Source organism: Clarias gariepinus, chromosome 5 (assembly GCF_024256425.1).
Source record: "Clarias gariepinus isolate MV-2021 ecotype Netherlands chromosome 5, CGAR_prim_01v2, whole genome shotgun sequence".
NCBI classification, from domain to species: Eukaryota; Metazoa; Chordata; class Actinopteri; order Siluriformes; family Clariidae; genus Clarias; species Clarias gariepinus.
In genome coordinates this window covers 38,328,850-38,346,210 of record NC_071104.1, presented here as the reverse complement: position 1 = coordinate 38,346,210, position 17,361 = coordinate 38,328,850, and the positions used below count along the sequence as shown (strand labels likewise).

Sequence of the window (17,361 nt, the reverse complement as noted above, 5' to 3'; positions counted from 1 at the left end):
GGAAAACACCCACTTACCTTAGTTTAGCTTGAACTTGGCTTAAATGCAAAGGTGGCAAATGTTAATTTATTTGCTAACGTTTCTTTGCATTTGATTGACCTCATAACCTAAATGTCATCCTGTGTCAACTTCTACATTTCTTGTCGTAACTACAACGATTTCAGTTAGCCAAAATAATGCACGGTAGCATAACACCCTCAAGGGTCTGGGTTCGATTCCCGCGTCGGGGTCTGTAAGTTTGGATGTTCTCTACGTGCTTGGTGGGTTTCCTCTGAGTGCTCCGGTTTCCTCCCACATTAAAAAAACATGCATATTAGGCTTACTTGCGTTTAAAATTGCCCATAGTGTGTAAATGAGCGTGTGTATGTGTGTATGTGTTCTGCGATGCATTGGCACGCCATCCAGGGTGTACTTCACCTTGTGCCCTAAGTCGCCTGGGACAGGCTCCAGGCCTCCTGCAACCCTGAATACAAAATAAAGTGGTATAGACAATGATTAAGTAAAGTGATACATAGCAGACCGCTAGCGATTTGTGACTTGCACAATGCAAAACTTTATGGCTCAAGATTTATATTTACATTTAGGCCTTTGGCAGATGTTCTTATCCAGAGCGACTTGCAAAAGTGCTTTGAAGTTTTTGTCATTGGATAGACGAAACTAGAAACTAGAAACTGGGTTACTAGATTACTAACTAAATGCCATCAGTCAAACACAGGAAGGTTTTTCTTTCATTCTTTCTTTCTTTGGGTAGGGGGGGGGGGTTAGTCCAAGTATTGAAGAAAAAGATACGTCGTGATTCATTATTTAAAGATTGTTAAAGACTCCGCTGCATGGACACCTAGACCACCGACTAGGTGCGAGAACCTGGAGTCTGGATGAACGTTTTCCTTGATCCCTGAACGATGGTGGGACGAGGCGAGCAGTGCTGGGGGAACGGAGGGATCGTGGTGCAGTGTGTGGTGGAATTAGAGCTGAGAGGTAAGTTGATGCGGGCAGCTACAGGAAGCCGGTGCAGGGAGCAGAAAAGTGGGTTAATGTGGGAGAACTTAGGAAGGTTGAACAGACGTGGAGCCGCATTCTCTATCACCTGCAGAGGGCGACTGGTGGACGTAGGCAGACCTGCCAGGAGTGATTTGCAGTAGTCAAGTTTTAAAATAACAAGGGACTGAACAAGCACCTGAGTTGCTTGTGAAGAAAGAAATGGGTGGATGTAAAAACCCATTTCTTCTGATGTAAAAAAGAAATCGACAAGAGCAAATAAGGTAAGCGATGTGTACGGAAAATGAGGGATGATTGTCAACAGTTACCCCAAGATTGCCAGCAGGGGCTGAAGGAGTTATCTGATTGTTGTCCAGGGAAATCACAAGTTCTTGACTGGGAGATAAATCGCCAGGAATGAACAGCAGTTCGGTTTTATTCAGATTGAGCTTCAGCTAATAAGCTGCCATCCGGGATGAGATTTCTGCCAGACATGCTGAGATCCGGGTGGAAACCTAAGTGTCTGACGGAGGAAAGGAGAGAATAAGTTGTCATCTGCGTAACAATGGTATGAAAAGCCATGCAATGATATGACCTGACCAAGAGATCGGGTATAGAGAGAGAACAGAAGAAGACCAAGTACTAAACCCTGTGGGACACCAGTAGAGAGTCTGCGTGGGGCAGATGTGGATCCCTCCATGTCACCTTATACAACCTATCTTCTATGATAATAGGGTGCATGATGACACAGAGGAAGGGAAGACAGAGTGAAGGTTTCTGTGGGTAAAAGAGAAGTTTTGGAGATTAGCTTTAGACAGGATAGGAAGGTTGATAGTGAAGGATACCAGGTAATGATCAGATTTATGAAGAGGAATAGCAGTGATATCTGTGACTGGGGGAAGGGCGGCAGAAAACTAGGTCAAGAGAATTCCCTCCCTTGTGAGTGGGAGGGCAACAGTTTATTGTTAATGAGAAGAAGTTAAGGAGAGGGAGAAGGAAAGAGGATTGGAGTTTGTCAGAGGGGAGGTTAAAATCTCCTAGAAATTTGATTAATATAATTTTACCTGTAAAATATTTGTATTTCATATTTCCAACTTTGCAAGTATCGTCACTATACTAAGCACCACCATCACAAAACCACTCCAAGCGCTTGTCCTGTGTAGTGTTTAAAGTAAAAGTATACTGATAAAATAAAATTTAGTGGTGAGCACAGTTGTTTAAAATCACTAAATAAACCTAGCTACCTGTATGATATATCTAATTAAGATAAAGGTTCCATGTAGCTAATCTCTGTAAAATTAATGAGCGCTAACGTACTCAGGTAGTAAATGGTAGTTTAGGCAGCTAAAGGTAAATGTTTGTAACTAGCTAGTTGACGATGGTCTGGTTCAATAGTGTTTAGAAGTTAACTACAGCTCAGTGTTATGTAGCTACAGTTAATTCATCTAGAGGCTTAATTTGAGATTCCTAATTGATGAGAAATGCAATAATGATTAATATTATGCTATGTAGCTACAGTACATTAATAAAATCAAGCTGAAGGTGATTGCTGAAAACCTGTGGGCAACAGTGTATAAGCGCTGAGGGTTTATATCAGCTGTGATTAACTGATAAGATTGTTAGCAAGAGGTTAATATTAATGAGACAGTCAACGACAGCTAAGCTATACTTTATAAACGTTACTGTTAGCGAGGTAGTAAAATGAAGGACAAGATAATTGATAAATACTAGCTAGCTAATGTTAAGTTTCCAACATTATTAGCTAAAGATTATCAAAACGTTTAGGAAACTAGCTAATTACAGCTAGGTAAATAAGGATTAACATTTTATAGCTATTACTTACAGCTATGTTAATTAGAGGTTGATTCTAGAGTAAGTAAATAGTTTTGTTGTTGTTGCTTTAGTTCAATTCTTGACGGTTGTCCAAGAGGTTAATGTTTATGTAGGTCACGTAGCTCTCAAACAACCTGCAAGTTATTACCGTAGAGGGCACTTAGGAAAATAAGAATCATTATCTTTTTACTTATCAAAGCATGTCCAAGTTTTCATTAATTTAACACCACAGAAATGTGTCAACAAGTACAGTTACGTCTATCGTCTGCTCTATAAATTCCATTAAGTGAGCAGTTACTACAGAAATAATAACGCATTAGGGCAAGTGCATTAACTAATAATACCATGCTGGTGGTTACAGAGAGAAAACTAATTAAAACCTTAACTATACTATCTGAATCTAGATTTTAGCTTTTTATTACCTGAAAATACTAATTAATGGTAATTAAGCCCTGTATTTAAGAAACAAACTATAAACGAGAACTAAGAACTAAAGATTGGAAAGACGCCCGCATCTTTAAAGGAGAGAGAGAGATAGAGAAAGTGCAAGACCCAGCAAATTAAATCTCATCACCTGTAATGCAGGAGTGACATCACTTCCCATGACACCCGACTGTACAGCATTAACATTCTTTATTAAATAAGGCATAAAATTTGACAAGAATTATACAATATCGTAAAACCAACCTATTCATAAAACCTTTAAATATCCAATTAGACCTAACATTGGCACATTGAACCAGGATTAAAATAAAAATTAAAAAAATCAGTAGTTGTTCGGTTTCCTGTGTTTCATGATTTCGACACTAGAGAGCAGTGTTTCCCTGAATTATTACTAGATACATCCAAGAGCCAGATGTGGCATCGGTATTTACACTAATACAAAGATAAAAAATATCAATAAGTCTTCCAGCTGAAATAATTTTAAAATAGCAGTAGGAGTAGAGAAACTTGTTTTTATACACGTTGGTTAAAACGGCTCGTCGTCATCTGTGAGCGGGCGCTCGGGTACAGGGATGTAGGGCATGGGGGGGTAGGGGCAGATAGTGGGTGTGTAGGCAGGAGCTGTGGGCAGGGCAGGAGGAGCAGGCAGGGCAGGAACAGCAGGAGGAGCAGAGAACGGGCTCGAGTTCGGAGATCGGTGTGTGCTGTTGTCGACCTCGTCATCGCTGAAGTCCTCTGACGTAGCCGTGGTGTGTGTCGAGTTCAGAAGCTCTCTCTCTGTGTACTCGGCTCCGGCGCTGTGGTGGCGCGTGTGGCTCTGGAGCTCCGATTCAGTGACGTGGGCTCCGTTACGCAGGAACTCTGCAAACCTGCGTGTGAGGAGAGACGAGGCACGAGAACGGATTAACCGGGTCTTTCTGACCAATCGGGTTGCAGGAGGAGGCCAGGCTGTGGCATTGTGTGTGTGCATGTGTGGGAGACAGCGTACCTCTGTGGGGCGCGGAGCCTCAGCACGGTGTCCCATGCAGGGAAGCCGGGATTGGTGCAGTACCTCCTCAGCTCCTCCAGGGACGCTCTAGTGTGTCTCTCCGCCTGCTCCCGATACTCGTCCTCCGTCAGTAGTCTGGAGTTAGACGACCTCCTCCTGTGGAACAGGCCCAGGAACGCCGACAGCAGCCACCACACTTGTCTGAGAAAAGACAAAATAGGTGGGGGTGGGGGTGCGGAAAATACATGGGGAAAAAGATATTCATTAATATTCTAAATATCACACCTTAAATCAGCCAGAACGCGGGTGTGGTCCATGACTCCCTTTCTCAACCGAACAAATAAATTATAGTCGGTCTTATACAAAACTACAAGCATAAGAGTTTTACAAAGAGAAAAAAAAAAAGCAATAGAGTGAGAGACAACAAAACACAGAGAGAGAGGGAGAGGGAGAGAGAGAGAGAGAGAGAGAGAGGGAGAGAGAGAGAGAGGGAGAATGAAAAAAAGTGAATGAGAAAGACACCAAGGAGGAGAGTAATGAAGTATACAGTAACAGTGCCGAAATCCTTAAAGCAAAAGCGCATGTTGAATTACATGAACAGAACACAAACTTGTTGCAATAAAAAAAAAAAAAATTTTAATTAACTTAAAATTTTCCTGCATTGCAATTTGATCTGGATGGAAAAAAAAAAAAGCTTTTAAAAATTCAATGCAAAAATATCAACCTTAACTGAATCACAAATTCAAATCAACAAAATTCAGATAGGAGGAAAAAAAAAATTCAGGTCAGCGGATCATCGATCCGCGGATTGCTGATTTCTGCGATCCATTCGGCAGTGTACTTTAAAGTGTGCACTTCGCAGGGAACTACTTTTATGCGACATGCTGGGTTACCAGTTGAGCGGCAGAATAAACCATATCATTTAAACCCGAGGCTGACGTTTTTTTCTTTCTCGTACGCTCAGTAATGCGAGCACTCTGTGGAAAATTTCTGTACACAATCTTTAGGAAATCATCAAGCAGCACAGATTGAGCGAAGGACACCAGAGTACTGCAGACGTCCCTCTGACTCGGGGTCCAGACGGATCGAGACTAAATATTTGATATAAAATCATTTATTCCTAAACTGAAACTAAAATGTTATAAACCAACTGCGTTGCATAAAATGGATTTCTCAGTACATAAATTATGTTATTTAAACACACTTCACATTGTACTGCACTGTACATGTTTCTTTATTGCAAAGTTGTTACTGTTACCTTTATTTATAAGCAATACAAATTCAACAAAGCGTAAACAACATGTTTGTTGTTGCTGCATACCCGAGCACAGGGGAGAGGAATCCTAATCGGAGCAGAAGTGCGCACTTTAAAGTACACTACGGAAGACCTGCATTTTTTTCTACCTGAATTTGTGATGTTAAAAAATAATAAACATGATATTTTTAACTCTTAAAATATTTTTAAACAGCAATTTAGTAAGATCTGTATTTTAGCATAAAATGTTTAAACACTTAAATTATATTATTTTCATTTGAAGTGCTGAAAATTTCACGCATTCATTGAGCAACTTTGGCACTTTTATACTTCCATAGAAGAGATGTACAGTATGGAGAGAGAGAGAGAGAGAGAGAGAGAGAGAGAGAAAATAAAAACAGATGGAAAAACGACAGACAAGGGGCGGGAAAACCAGATGAGACAAAAAGGCGTGATTGAGAGGAAGAACGGAGCTAAAGAGAGGGAGAGAGAGACAGAAAAAAGTAAGAAAGACAAAAAGGGATGGAGAAAGAGAGAAAACAACAGATGAAGAGAGAAACAGATGGCAAAACAGAAAGACATACAGTATGAAGAGATGGAGAGCAATGAACAAGATGAAGAAGAACAGATGAGAGAGAAGTACGGAGATGAAGAGAAATGGACAGATGGAAAGAGAGGAATAAAACAGATGGAGAAAGAGACAGAGAAAAAGAGACATGTAGAGAAGAAAGAAACGAAGACAGGGATGCAGACAGGGACAGAGACGAAACGAGAGAGCGCAAGAGAAAGATGAAGAAAGATGAGAAGAGAAAAAGACATTATAAAGGATAGAGGACAGGATAAAGATGAAGAGAGAGAGAGCGCAGAGGAAAAATTTGAATTTTAAGAGAAGGCCGCCCTGCTACCCTCGCTGCAAAATTTGTGAGACAGTGAGACACAGCGTAACCTGAATGTTCCTAACTAACTAAAAAATCAAAATAATAACAATTGTATATCACTACTGTTCAAATAGTTGTTGTTATTGTTGTTAATATTGATGTTATATATTTTTTTAATTATATATATATATATATATATATATATATATATATTTTGTAGGGGGGTTTGTTTTGTTCATGGTTACCTCATATGATATTCTTTCATATCTAATATGTTTATAATGTTTATACTGTATAGGTTTATAAATTCAGATTAATGTGCTTAATGTTTTCTAACGGCTTTGGCAACAATGTAATACTTTTGTTAACCTTCATGCCAATAAAGCTCTTCTGAACTGAACAGAGAGAGACAGACTTGTGTTTTGCGTTTCCAGTGGACCAGACCTCCAGAGCTCCAGGACGAGGGTGAACAGCAGGGGCAGGATCTCGACCCCCAGCATCACGACCAGCAGGATCCAGGACACGGGGGCGTACGTGACACCGTGACATGCCACCACCGCGCCCATGACGCGTAGCACCAACGTCATCACGTTCAGCGCGCGTGTGCCGATGACCGGGCCGAGCCGGTGACACACTGCCAGACTCACACACCCCGACACCAGCAGGTAACCTGTGAGAGAGAGGGGAGGGGGGAAGGGGAGAGGGGGGTATCTGATTGACACAATGATGGAGAAGCGATATATATATATATATATATATATATATATTTCTCTTCCTTGTTCCATCAGTCAGTGTTCTGGAATTAGGGGGCGGGGTTATGTGACTGTAATATCAAAACGCATCGTTACAAGAGAAGAGTTTTGAAAAGAGAGAGAGAGACAGATAGCAAGGGAGAGGGAGACAGAGGAATGAAGAGATACATGGAGAGAGGAATAAAGAGAAAAAAAGTTTAAAATAAAGATAGATGGTGTGAGAGACACAAAGATGAAGACAGAATGACAGAGAGAGAAAGACAAAGATAAAGGCAGAGATGTTGAGTGAAAAAAAAAATAAGATAGAAAGTGAAAAAGATGAAAGAGAGAGAGAGAAAGGAAGAGGTGAAGAAAGCTGGAGAGAGAGAGAGAGAAAGAGAGAGAAAGACAGACAGGTAAAGACAGATGTTTTAAGAAGAAAATCCCAGTAGCTGAGCAGCAGGACAGATAAAGCGTCTAAGTGTGAGGAAAAGGTGTGTGTGTGTGTCTGTCTGTCTGTACCGAGCAGCTCTTTCCAGTACAGCCTCATAACCTCCTCCCACTCCGTCATCAGCTTCTGGATGCCCAGGTACGAGAGTCCGGCTCCGGCGCCGAACAGCAGCAGGAAAAGTCCTCGCTTAAAGAAAAGAAAAGACCTGTAAGAGGGTATGTGGGGGAAAAACTGTAAAATACCTGGGGATGTGAAGTCAAACCGGGACTTTAGATTGTGCAGAATTACAGTTAAAAACTCCCTTTTGTCTCTATATAATCCCCTGATACACTAATGCACTTATCCTAGAGTTTTACTAGTGCTTGGAAAGTTCTCATTACGCCGGAGTCATGATCAAACTGTCTGACTGATTCACGTCTGAAACCCCGGCCTCCCAGGAACTCCTGTAACGGTCCAAACTTGCGGAAATATCTTGTAGCGAGGTCAGGACTGTATGGTGGATGTGGCCGATACTCCGAGCCGAGTTCCTGTAACGTGCGGGTGGTGTTGGTGAATCATTGTGTGTACTGTTCATACACACAGATGCGTCTCTTCTGCAACAATTTACAGTATCTGACGATTTTTAAGGATCGAGCACTAAATGTTTTCGATGTTCACGACTGCAGTGGGCTCTGATCCACATTCACGGACTTACAGACTTTTCAAAACTAGTATTAACACTCTCAATCGATGGGTTACTCACCGTGGGTATGAAGTTCTTCAGAACCAGGAGCAGGAACACGAAAATGGAAACCGTTCCCAGAGAAACCCCAGAGATGTAGAAAAATAAGGAGCTCCTAGAAAAGAAAAGGAAGAAGAAATTAACTGATTCATTAAAGACGATGAGTGGAAATAATGGATAAAATTAATCTCCTTCTTTCATTTGAAAAATAAATAAATAAAATAACCGTACATCGTGACGAAGCCTCAGAGTTGTACAGTAATCATCAACTTTCTGTTGTATGGGCAAACTTTTATTTTTTATTTTTAGCTTTAGATTAAAACCACTTTTCGCAAAGTGTTCACTCCTAACATCCTTTCTCAAACTCGTATGACCCGGAGTTATTTTGGCTGTGAAACAGGTTCGACAAGTACCGCTTCTGCAAGGGTTCAAAAAGAAATTAATAAAAGAAAGAAAGAACGTTACGTCTGGATGCAAATCAGGAGTTTCACAAACAAACAAACAAAAAAAACCTGGGATTCGGCATTCCAGAAATTTCTCTCTACATGTGCTCTTTGCGCCCCTAGTGGCCAGATTGTGCAGTTCTAGTAATTATACAGTAGTGCACAATTCCTTCTTCCTTAGTACTCGTCTGGTCTGGGGAGCAAAGGATTATATTACCTACTAGTTTCCTCACATTTATAATAGAACTAGGGTTAAACTAAACTTTTTTGGTAATAAAAAAAAGAAAAAAAAAAAAAGAGGCAAAGTAAAAAGTCAGGTCATGAGCAGGAGTGATGAATGATTTGATTTATCTGCACTCCAGTTATATTAAAGCTTCTTCCGGCCGCACTGTCTGATCAGCGCTTTTTCAGTTCATGTCTCCCAGTCAGCACTGTGCAGGTGTGAGTGTATTACATCAGTCCATTTCTAAATGAAGTGCAAGCAAAAATAAACGCACCGCTGGTCATTAAGTTTTTTTCCTAGTCTGAGGGTGTACCTGGAGCTGAAACACATTATGATGTGTTTGTATATCTGCAAACTGAATTCAGAGCGATACTCTAAGGAAGGTGAAAGTTTATTAAAGAGAATCAATACTGAAGACGAGACACAGATTTATCACTACGAGCCTGCGAGTAAACAGCAGAGTCTGAAACGGAAACATCCTCAATCACAGACCCAGAAAAAGTCCAAAAGTCGACCATCAGCTGGAAAATTTATAAACACTTACAATTTTCCTTAGATTCACAAGGGCCAGAAGTATTGGAACATTATCAGGAAAAAGGTTCAAAAGCACTCGGTACAGTAAGGCGCTTATTGAAGAGCTGAAGACTAAACTTCGGATTAAACACAGAGGACTGATATCCGAGGACGTCGTGATCTTGCACACTCCTGCTCACAAAAACTTCATAAAGCGGCCTCCCTATATTCCTGATATCGCTCTGTTTGTTCCCCTGAAAGCAGTCCTACTAAGACGAAGGGTCACTTCTGATGAAGAACTGAAGACGGCGGTGCATCCGTGGCTCACAGATCAGACCAAAACATTTTTAATGAGGGAATATGAAAGCTTGTCAAAGAATGGACAAAACGTATCGAAAGGAGAGTGAGGAGATTATTTTGAAAAATTTGTCTTTTTTAATACTTATTTAAAATAAACTCTACAGCCAGGAAGGGGCAGATCATTTTTAACTGCTGTTTACATTTATAAAATGAATAATATACTAGTCAGCACGGTGGTGTAGTGGTTGGCACTGGTTCCAGGTTCCTGGACCTCCAGGGTCCGGGTTCGATTCCCGTCTGTGTGTGCATGGAGTTTGCAAGTTTGCTTGGTGGGTTTCCTCCGAGTACTCACATCCTTAAAATTTCAGAATACTCAGACTGAGTGTATAATTTATCATGATGTCGATGTTACGTCACCGAACCTAATACACCCGGCCCTTGTTTTAATAACAAACGTCCTGAGGCAGTCACTGTTTGGCTTTAGGGCTAAATTTAGCAAGCAAGCTAACGCCTATTTAAATGTCCTAAATGATGAGCAAATGAAAACCTTGTCTTGTACGATTATATTGTAAATAATCATGCAGAAATTTTAATCCTGAATCATACTGGGACAAGATGATGTCGTATGATTAGTCTGTTTTTGGGGTAAAATATTTATACAGTGTTTCAGGATGTGTTAATATTTCCTGAAAACTACACACCAGCATCAGCTGTTTATGAAATGGACATACTGTACTTACGACTCATACTGGAACTCACACACGCACAAAAACACAGAGATGATGTAATAATTACCTAAATGACGCAGCCGGAGCTGTTCCCATGATGTACTACATTCCACAGTGCAAATGTTCAGAATCACTACTAATGTATTTACTTAAAGAACACACACTCCAGGTTGTGTGTATATAGAACTTTAATTAAAAGACTCAAATGTATGATCATAATAAAACATGGGCGGTTAAACGTTTTTGTTTTATTTTCTCCATAAACGGTCCGAGGATACAGCACTGGCTTTCACAACTTAGAATTTTTTTTTTTAAAGAGCCATATTACAGGACAGATTTGGGGTTTTTTATCCCCTACAACCACGGTGGTACCTCGGCATATGGACGCTCTGCCTCAGGAAAATTTCACCTTTTCGCTGAAATTTTGCAAGAAATTTGCCTCAGCATACGAAGGATTTTCGCCGTACAAGCGACGGAATGAACCGAAGCGAACGGCAGCTAAATTGCACATACTTCCAAGAGCCGTTCAAAACTTTTTGCGCTAGTGGAAAACCAAGCGTGCAGATTTTTTGTCAGCTATTTTCTGCATTTTGTGCAAGAATTAGTGAAGATTTATCACCGCGGGTCCCAAGAATGATGTCAAGAAGAAAAGAGAGCCGCTTTCAGTTTGGTTTTTAAAGCAACCAGTGCTGAGAGGAATCACAAATTAAGGTTAAGTGAGGTTTAATTTCTATTCATTCCATATTGTACCTTAGTCACGTCTCTTCTAAATGTTTTTAATTGGTAATATTGGTAATATATTTGGGTGGCTGGAACGGATTATCTGCATTTACATTATTCCCTATGGGACGATGCGCTTCACAGTACGAAATGTCACCTTAATTATGAAGTTCCACTGGAACGGATTAAATCCGTATGCCAAGGTACCGCTGTTTAAAAAAATAATTTCAAACCGCTGCTCACTCTCTGTTAGAGGGCGAGAGGAAAGTGCCGTCCACATGACTTCGTGGACGCCTGTGATTTGCCCTGAGGGCATGGCCCCCATCTGCTCCTGAGACTTCTACTGTACAACTTCTGCTGGGATTCAAAGTCAAACTAATTGCACCACCGGGGAGACTGTCCACACTATCAGCTTCTCTCTGGTTCCATCCCTCTATTCTTCTCTCTCCCTCTTCTGCTTCTTTCCTTCCCCTCCCTCTTACTTTCACACTCTCTCCCTCCCACGAAAGTTAATAATAAAGCTCATCACGTTACCAACAAAACCCTAAGAGTCATGCTGACACCGGAGACTCCTTCCACAAATAATCTGAGAATTCACACAATAAATGGCACTGTTCCAACCCAGCTGTGTGTCCATAAGAAAACCACTTGTTACTAAGACTCATCAGAAAAAAAAAGGCTTCTGCTAAAGATTGGACTTTGGTGCAATGGAAAAAGGTCATGTGACCTGATGAGTCCCTATTCCAGAGTGATGGGCGTGTCAGGGTAAAAAGGGAAGGACATGAAGCGATGCTCCCATCATGCATAGTGTCCACTGTACAAGCCTCTGGAGACAGTGTTATGATCTGGGGTTGATCAGTTACTCAGGTCTAGACTCAGTAACGTTATGGGGCAATAAAATGAAGTCAGCTGACCACCTGAATGTACTGAATCACCAGGTCATCACATCTTTGGAGGTTTTCTGATGGCACAGGGTATATTAATTGAGAGAAAACAATCCTCCTTTCCTCATACCAGATAGAGCGACCATAAATAATAATAATAATAATAATGAACTTTATACAAGTTGTTTTACTTAGTTCTTGGACTGTTCACTAATCTTCATTGAATTGAGACCGAGGTTGTTTGCTGAAAATGGCTCCAAAATGAGAACATTGTTTACCTGCATACGTCTTCGGCGAAGAAGAAGAGTGCGAGCCCGGAGACGAAGAGGAAAAATCGCATCTTGTTAAACCCTGGAATGTAAAATGCACACATATTAACTCCATGAGAGCGTCGGTGGGAAACAATAAAACAGTTACAGGAGTTAAAAACAGTGTGCGCTTGACTGAGCTTCACACACACACACACACACACACACAGGTCTTTGTACCGAGACCAAAGGTTTTACTTCAGTTTCACTCTGAACTTCAAACATACAGTAGAGTGCTGGAGTGTGATTGGTCAGCTCTTTCAGGATTTAATCATTTTCTGTAACAGCAGCTCTAACAGTAACGTAGTTCATATGAAACGTTCTCGTTTCATAATTAACAAACAGATTTATACCTGAACAAATTTTTACACGCGATTAATCACAAAACTCCATATGAACTACGTTACTGTCGGAGCTGCGGTTACAGAAAATGACTCAATCCTGGACTAAACTACAAAAATATGTATAAGAAATAGAAAGAACACAAACCAAAAAAAACCCTCAACAGTGTGTGTGTAGAAGAGGTCACTGTGGTGCTCACTGTGTTTGGAGACGTGGAGTGTGTACTCTGAGCTGGCTCTGGGAGACCTAATCATGAAGCACACCTCCTCCTCGACGAGTGGTATGTCCACATCCTTTTCCTTCTGTACCCTCGAGGGCCAGTAGTGCTCCGTCAGACATGAGGCCAGCTTCAGGAGGTTCTCAGGATCCTGGCAGGCTCGGGGTTTCATCGGGTACGTGATCACAACGTCCTGGCTGCTTGACGCGTGGACCTGCAGGATGAGGGACTCAGATCATGAGCACAAGATGTGTCTCGTAACAGGGGAATACACTGTGTGTTGTACTGCTAGAGGTAAAGAAGTCACTCGATCGATCATGCAGTGGTGTAATGAGGCAGAGGCTTGGTTTACACTTGTCTTTTTATTAAAGTGATTAATTAACTACTTTGTACTTTATATTCATTGATAGTCACATTTTTCTGTTAAACACTTTGTGACCTGCAAACATTGACACTAACGAGACTCCTTCCACAAAAGTTAAATTAACCTCTACACCTTATTATTCAGGAGGTCTAGTACGAATCTGAGCTGTTGCTATAAAAGCGATGAGGTGAAGAAAGCTGATCAATTAAAAAACTTCAGATCGCTCTGGTATACTCATGAGACTCGGAGTCCCCGACTTACGAACGAGTTCTGTTCAGGAGAACGTTTGTAAGTCGGATTTGTTCTTAAATCCAACAAAGTGAGTCTATTTCCTGGATTTGTTTGCATCTAGTAAAGTTCGTAAAACCGCGGTCCATTCGTATCTATAGAAATGAAACTCATCGTCCAATCAAATGCAGGATATAGAAATTACACAAAAACAACTAATATGTGACAGTATATATATTAGAGATTGGAGAAATTAAAAATACAGATAGATAGATAGATAGATAGATAGATAGATACAGTTATGCATTGTGATTCTTTCATTCATCAAATTTTTTATATATATATATATTTTTTGTTATACTGTACATGTTTTCATATGATGTAATAAAATTTTGCAGTCATCCTACAGGTGGCACTCTACTCTTTTTAATTACTTAGACTTTGGCACGCAGCACAGCATCCTGTGTGATGGGAGCCCAATTATTTCTTTTTTTTTTTTTTTTTTAATGATTAATCTTTTTTTCCAAAAAAAAAAAAGATTTATATAAAATCATGATATTTACAAAATCGCAATGCAGATTGAATTGTCATCAAAGTATCGTGATAATATTGTATCATGCAATCCTTGGTAAATCCCGCCCCCGTATATTGTATCATAACCTGCTTTATCTACAACAAAGTTCACTTGATGTTGCGCGTTCCACTAATTTTTAGGGATGACAATCATCAAGGACCGCATGATACGATATCTTTTATAATTTGAATTGCGAAGTTTCACGATTTTATAAATATCCTGGATCAATATTTTTTCCGAATTTGTGTGACAATTCTAAACTACCGGTTACATACCGTACCAATGTGTGAATAGTTTAGAGTGCACCACCTGGAGGATTATAGAGCAACATTTGCTCAGCAACATTTGTGTCGCGATACACAAATTGCTATACAAAACAATCACGATCAGTAACTGAAATGATACATTCCACACACATTTCTACTGATTTTAGCATGAACTCTACTCAAATCACGTCCCCTTTTGCTCCACACAACCCCAAGTGCTTTAATATCTACTGTTTACTGTTTTGAGTTTCCTTCAAGCTAACCCTTTTATCTAGCTAACCTTGTAAAATTCGCACAATGACATCATCGCCGTAGATTTTAGGTGTTTTGTTTTTCAGTTTCAGGTTTAAAAGCGATCCCATGGCTGATAAAAAAAAACAAAAAAAACAAAGCCAGCTCTAACAATCAAAGCCTCACACAGGAAGTGAAATTAAATCAAGCTACAGCGAAACTCCTTCCTCCTACAGACCTCGATGTTAGCTGGTGGGTTCACCTGTGTACTACAGCACACCGTACCTGGAACGTGGACCAGAAGTCTTTCCATTTGATGGTGGGACTGGTGTAGCAGAAGCACCGCTCCCCATAGTAGGTGGAGGGGTGGTCTGGCTTCACGTATGTGCAGTCTGGAGACAAGGGGATGAATTGAGACACGTTAGCGACACGTCGTCATCAGATATGTGATTAGAACATCGCTTCTTGTCTTTATTCAGTAACAAATGCACTTTACTTTTTATTTTTTATTCATAAATGTTATGTGCGCAGTACAAAAATAGTCCCTGTTCTCTGGGTGGGAGGGGTTAACTCCTGTCAATCACAGCAACATTAGTTAAAAGCAAGCTCAAGTATACGTAAGAGGGCAGACCAGTAAAATGTTAATTTTTTTGTTTAATTAAGTTTAAAGGTAAAATTTAAACTCTTATATTTAATACTTACAGTATTACGATGTAGGCATCATGATAATATCGTATTGAGAGGTGACTGGTGAATGCGATCACTAGTTTCTACTCGCATTAGAATAAGAAACCTGTGTGTGTGTATGTATATATATATATATATATATATATATATATACACACACACGTATAAAGTAATATATATATATATATATATATTTTTTTTTTTTTACTTTAGAAATAGTCTTTACTTTAGCTTCAATGTCTCCTTTCATCATTTGTTTACATGCAAAACTCTTGAAACACACCAAATCTTAACTTTTTTTTAATATAAATATATATTTTACAGATCCAGGTTGTTTTAATTTGTGTAAATCAAGGCAATGTTTACATATAAGCTTTATATTATAACAATAGTTTTATATATACACTATTATACACAGGTAGGTGTATGTTTGTCTTTAGCAACATGTTAGCTAATACTGCTCAAATGCATTGAATTCACAATAGCTAATGTCAGCTAATAAGAACACCTTTAAGTGAATAAGTTACTGCACCATATTCTTTAGATACTCAGGTTAAAACCAGATCAAATCCATGATTAAACCCTAAAATCTTCCTTACACTACTGTAGTTAATTAGCCAAACATTAGCCGTTAGCTCGCTAGCCAGGTATTTACCTGCATAGGAATATCCACTGTTTCCTTCAGCGTGTGAGATAAAAATAATAACTAAACCTACGGCACATAAACTGCTAACAACCTCATTCATAATGTCTAACCTGGTAATTAGGCCTGCTGCGATATTAAGCTAATAAGCCTCAACCAGCTAGTTAGCTAAACTCGACTAGCAAAGCCTTTTCAAATTCTGTGCACTGCGCTAAGGCATGATATGCCGAACCAGAGCGAGTCGTCACGCCGAGATGTCTACAATCTTACATTATTATAAACGTGTCTAACTTCTAATCTAAGAAATGTCAAAAAATACTAAGCGTAATACTTGAATATTTTAATAAACCCGCATTAATAAATGTTTAGTAACTTTGTGATCGATTAGTTTGGCCTGGCTATACTGGTTCCCAAAAGCCGATCAAGTAGTTTAAAAATAAACAGCTTCACTTCCTGGTTCTGTTAAAGGTAGTGTAAAGTCACAGGTCAAAGGTGTGTCACGTGAATTAATAATAATAATAATAATATAATAATACGTGGAAATTAACTGATAAATATTCACCAGAAAATAATTATTTTTTTTAAATCTATAATACCCCTCATTACACACCACATATCCTTTTCTCTTTTCAATACACATTCAAATTTTTGAGAAAAGGATTTGCTTAAATTTTATTAGAATTTTTTATTTTTTTTCCAGCATCCAGGGCTTTTTGGAGGTCTTTACATACACACAGGTTGGAAACTGCTGCCAGTAGGAAGCCTGAGCATCCTGGGCAGTCAAAAGTTTGGACACCTTATTCACCTTATTAAAACTATGAATTAAAACATATGGCATGAGGTACTTAGGTAACAATAAGAACAACAGCAACAGTCGGGTGTTATTTTAAGACACGAAGGTCAGCTCTTCAGAAACAGTTCTTGTGAGAACAGTATTGTTCAAGTACATTTGCAAAACCCATCATGATAAAACCGTCTCTCATGAAGACCTTCCCAGAAACACTAAAACGTTACCTCTGCTGCAGAGGAGAAGTCCATTTAGAGTCACCAGCCTCAGAAATCACCAATTAACAAACAGCACCTAAGATTAGACGTTATGAAGCTTTACAGAGCAGAAGTAGCAGATATACATCTCAATATCAACCGTTCAAAGGAGATTATTATGTGTTTTGGATAAACGCCTTCAGTATTGTTTCACAGTTTAGAAAGAAATAAAAATCAGTAATTAGAAGGGGTACTGTATCTAAACTTCTAACTGGTAGTGACAGTAACAGTCAGGATTTAGGCCTCATCACAGCACAGAAACAGCACTGGTTAAAGTATTAAATAACCTCCTATTGGCCTCTGATCAGGGTTGTGTAACTATGCTTGTATTACTGAACCTCAGTGCAGCTTTTTGACACCATTGATC

General features: G+C 39.6%; 1 protein-coding gene across 1 annotated transcript; it reads right to left on the bottom strand.

Moving 5' to 3' along the window:
- Window positions 1–3,425: 3,425 nt before the first annotated feature.
- nemp2 (nuclear envelope integral membrane protein 2) lies at window positions 3,426–16,178 on the bottom strand. Its single transcript, XM_053497053.1, has 9 exons — window positions 15,963–16,178; window positions 14,906–15,012; window positions 12,940–13,171; window positions 12,369–12,441; window positions 8,301–8,394; window positions 7,630–7,744; window positions 6,821–7,046; window positions 4,244–4,444; window positions 3,426–4,124 (listed from the first exon to the last, which is right to left on the bottom strand). The coding sequence occupies exons 1-9, from the start codon at window positions 16,051–16,053 to the stop codon at window positions 3,782–3,784; spliced, it is 1,482 nt and encodes a 493-aa protein (XP_053353028.1). The 5' UTR covers window positions 16,054–16,178; the 3' UTR covers window positions 3,426–3,781.
- Window positions 16,179–17,361: the final 1,183 nt, after the last annotated feature.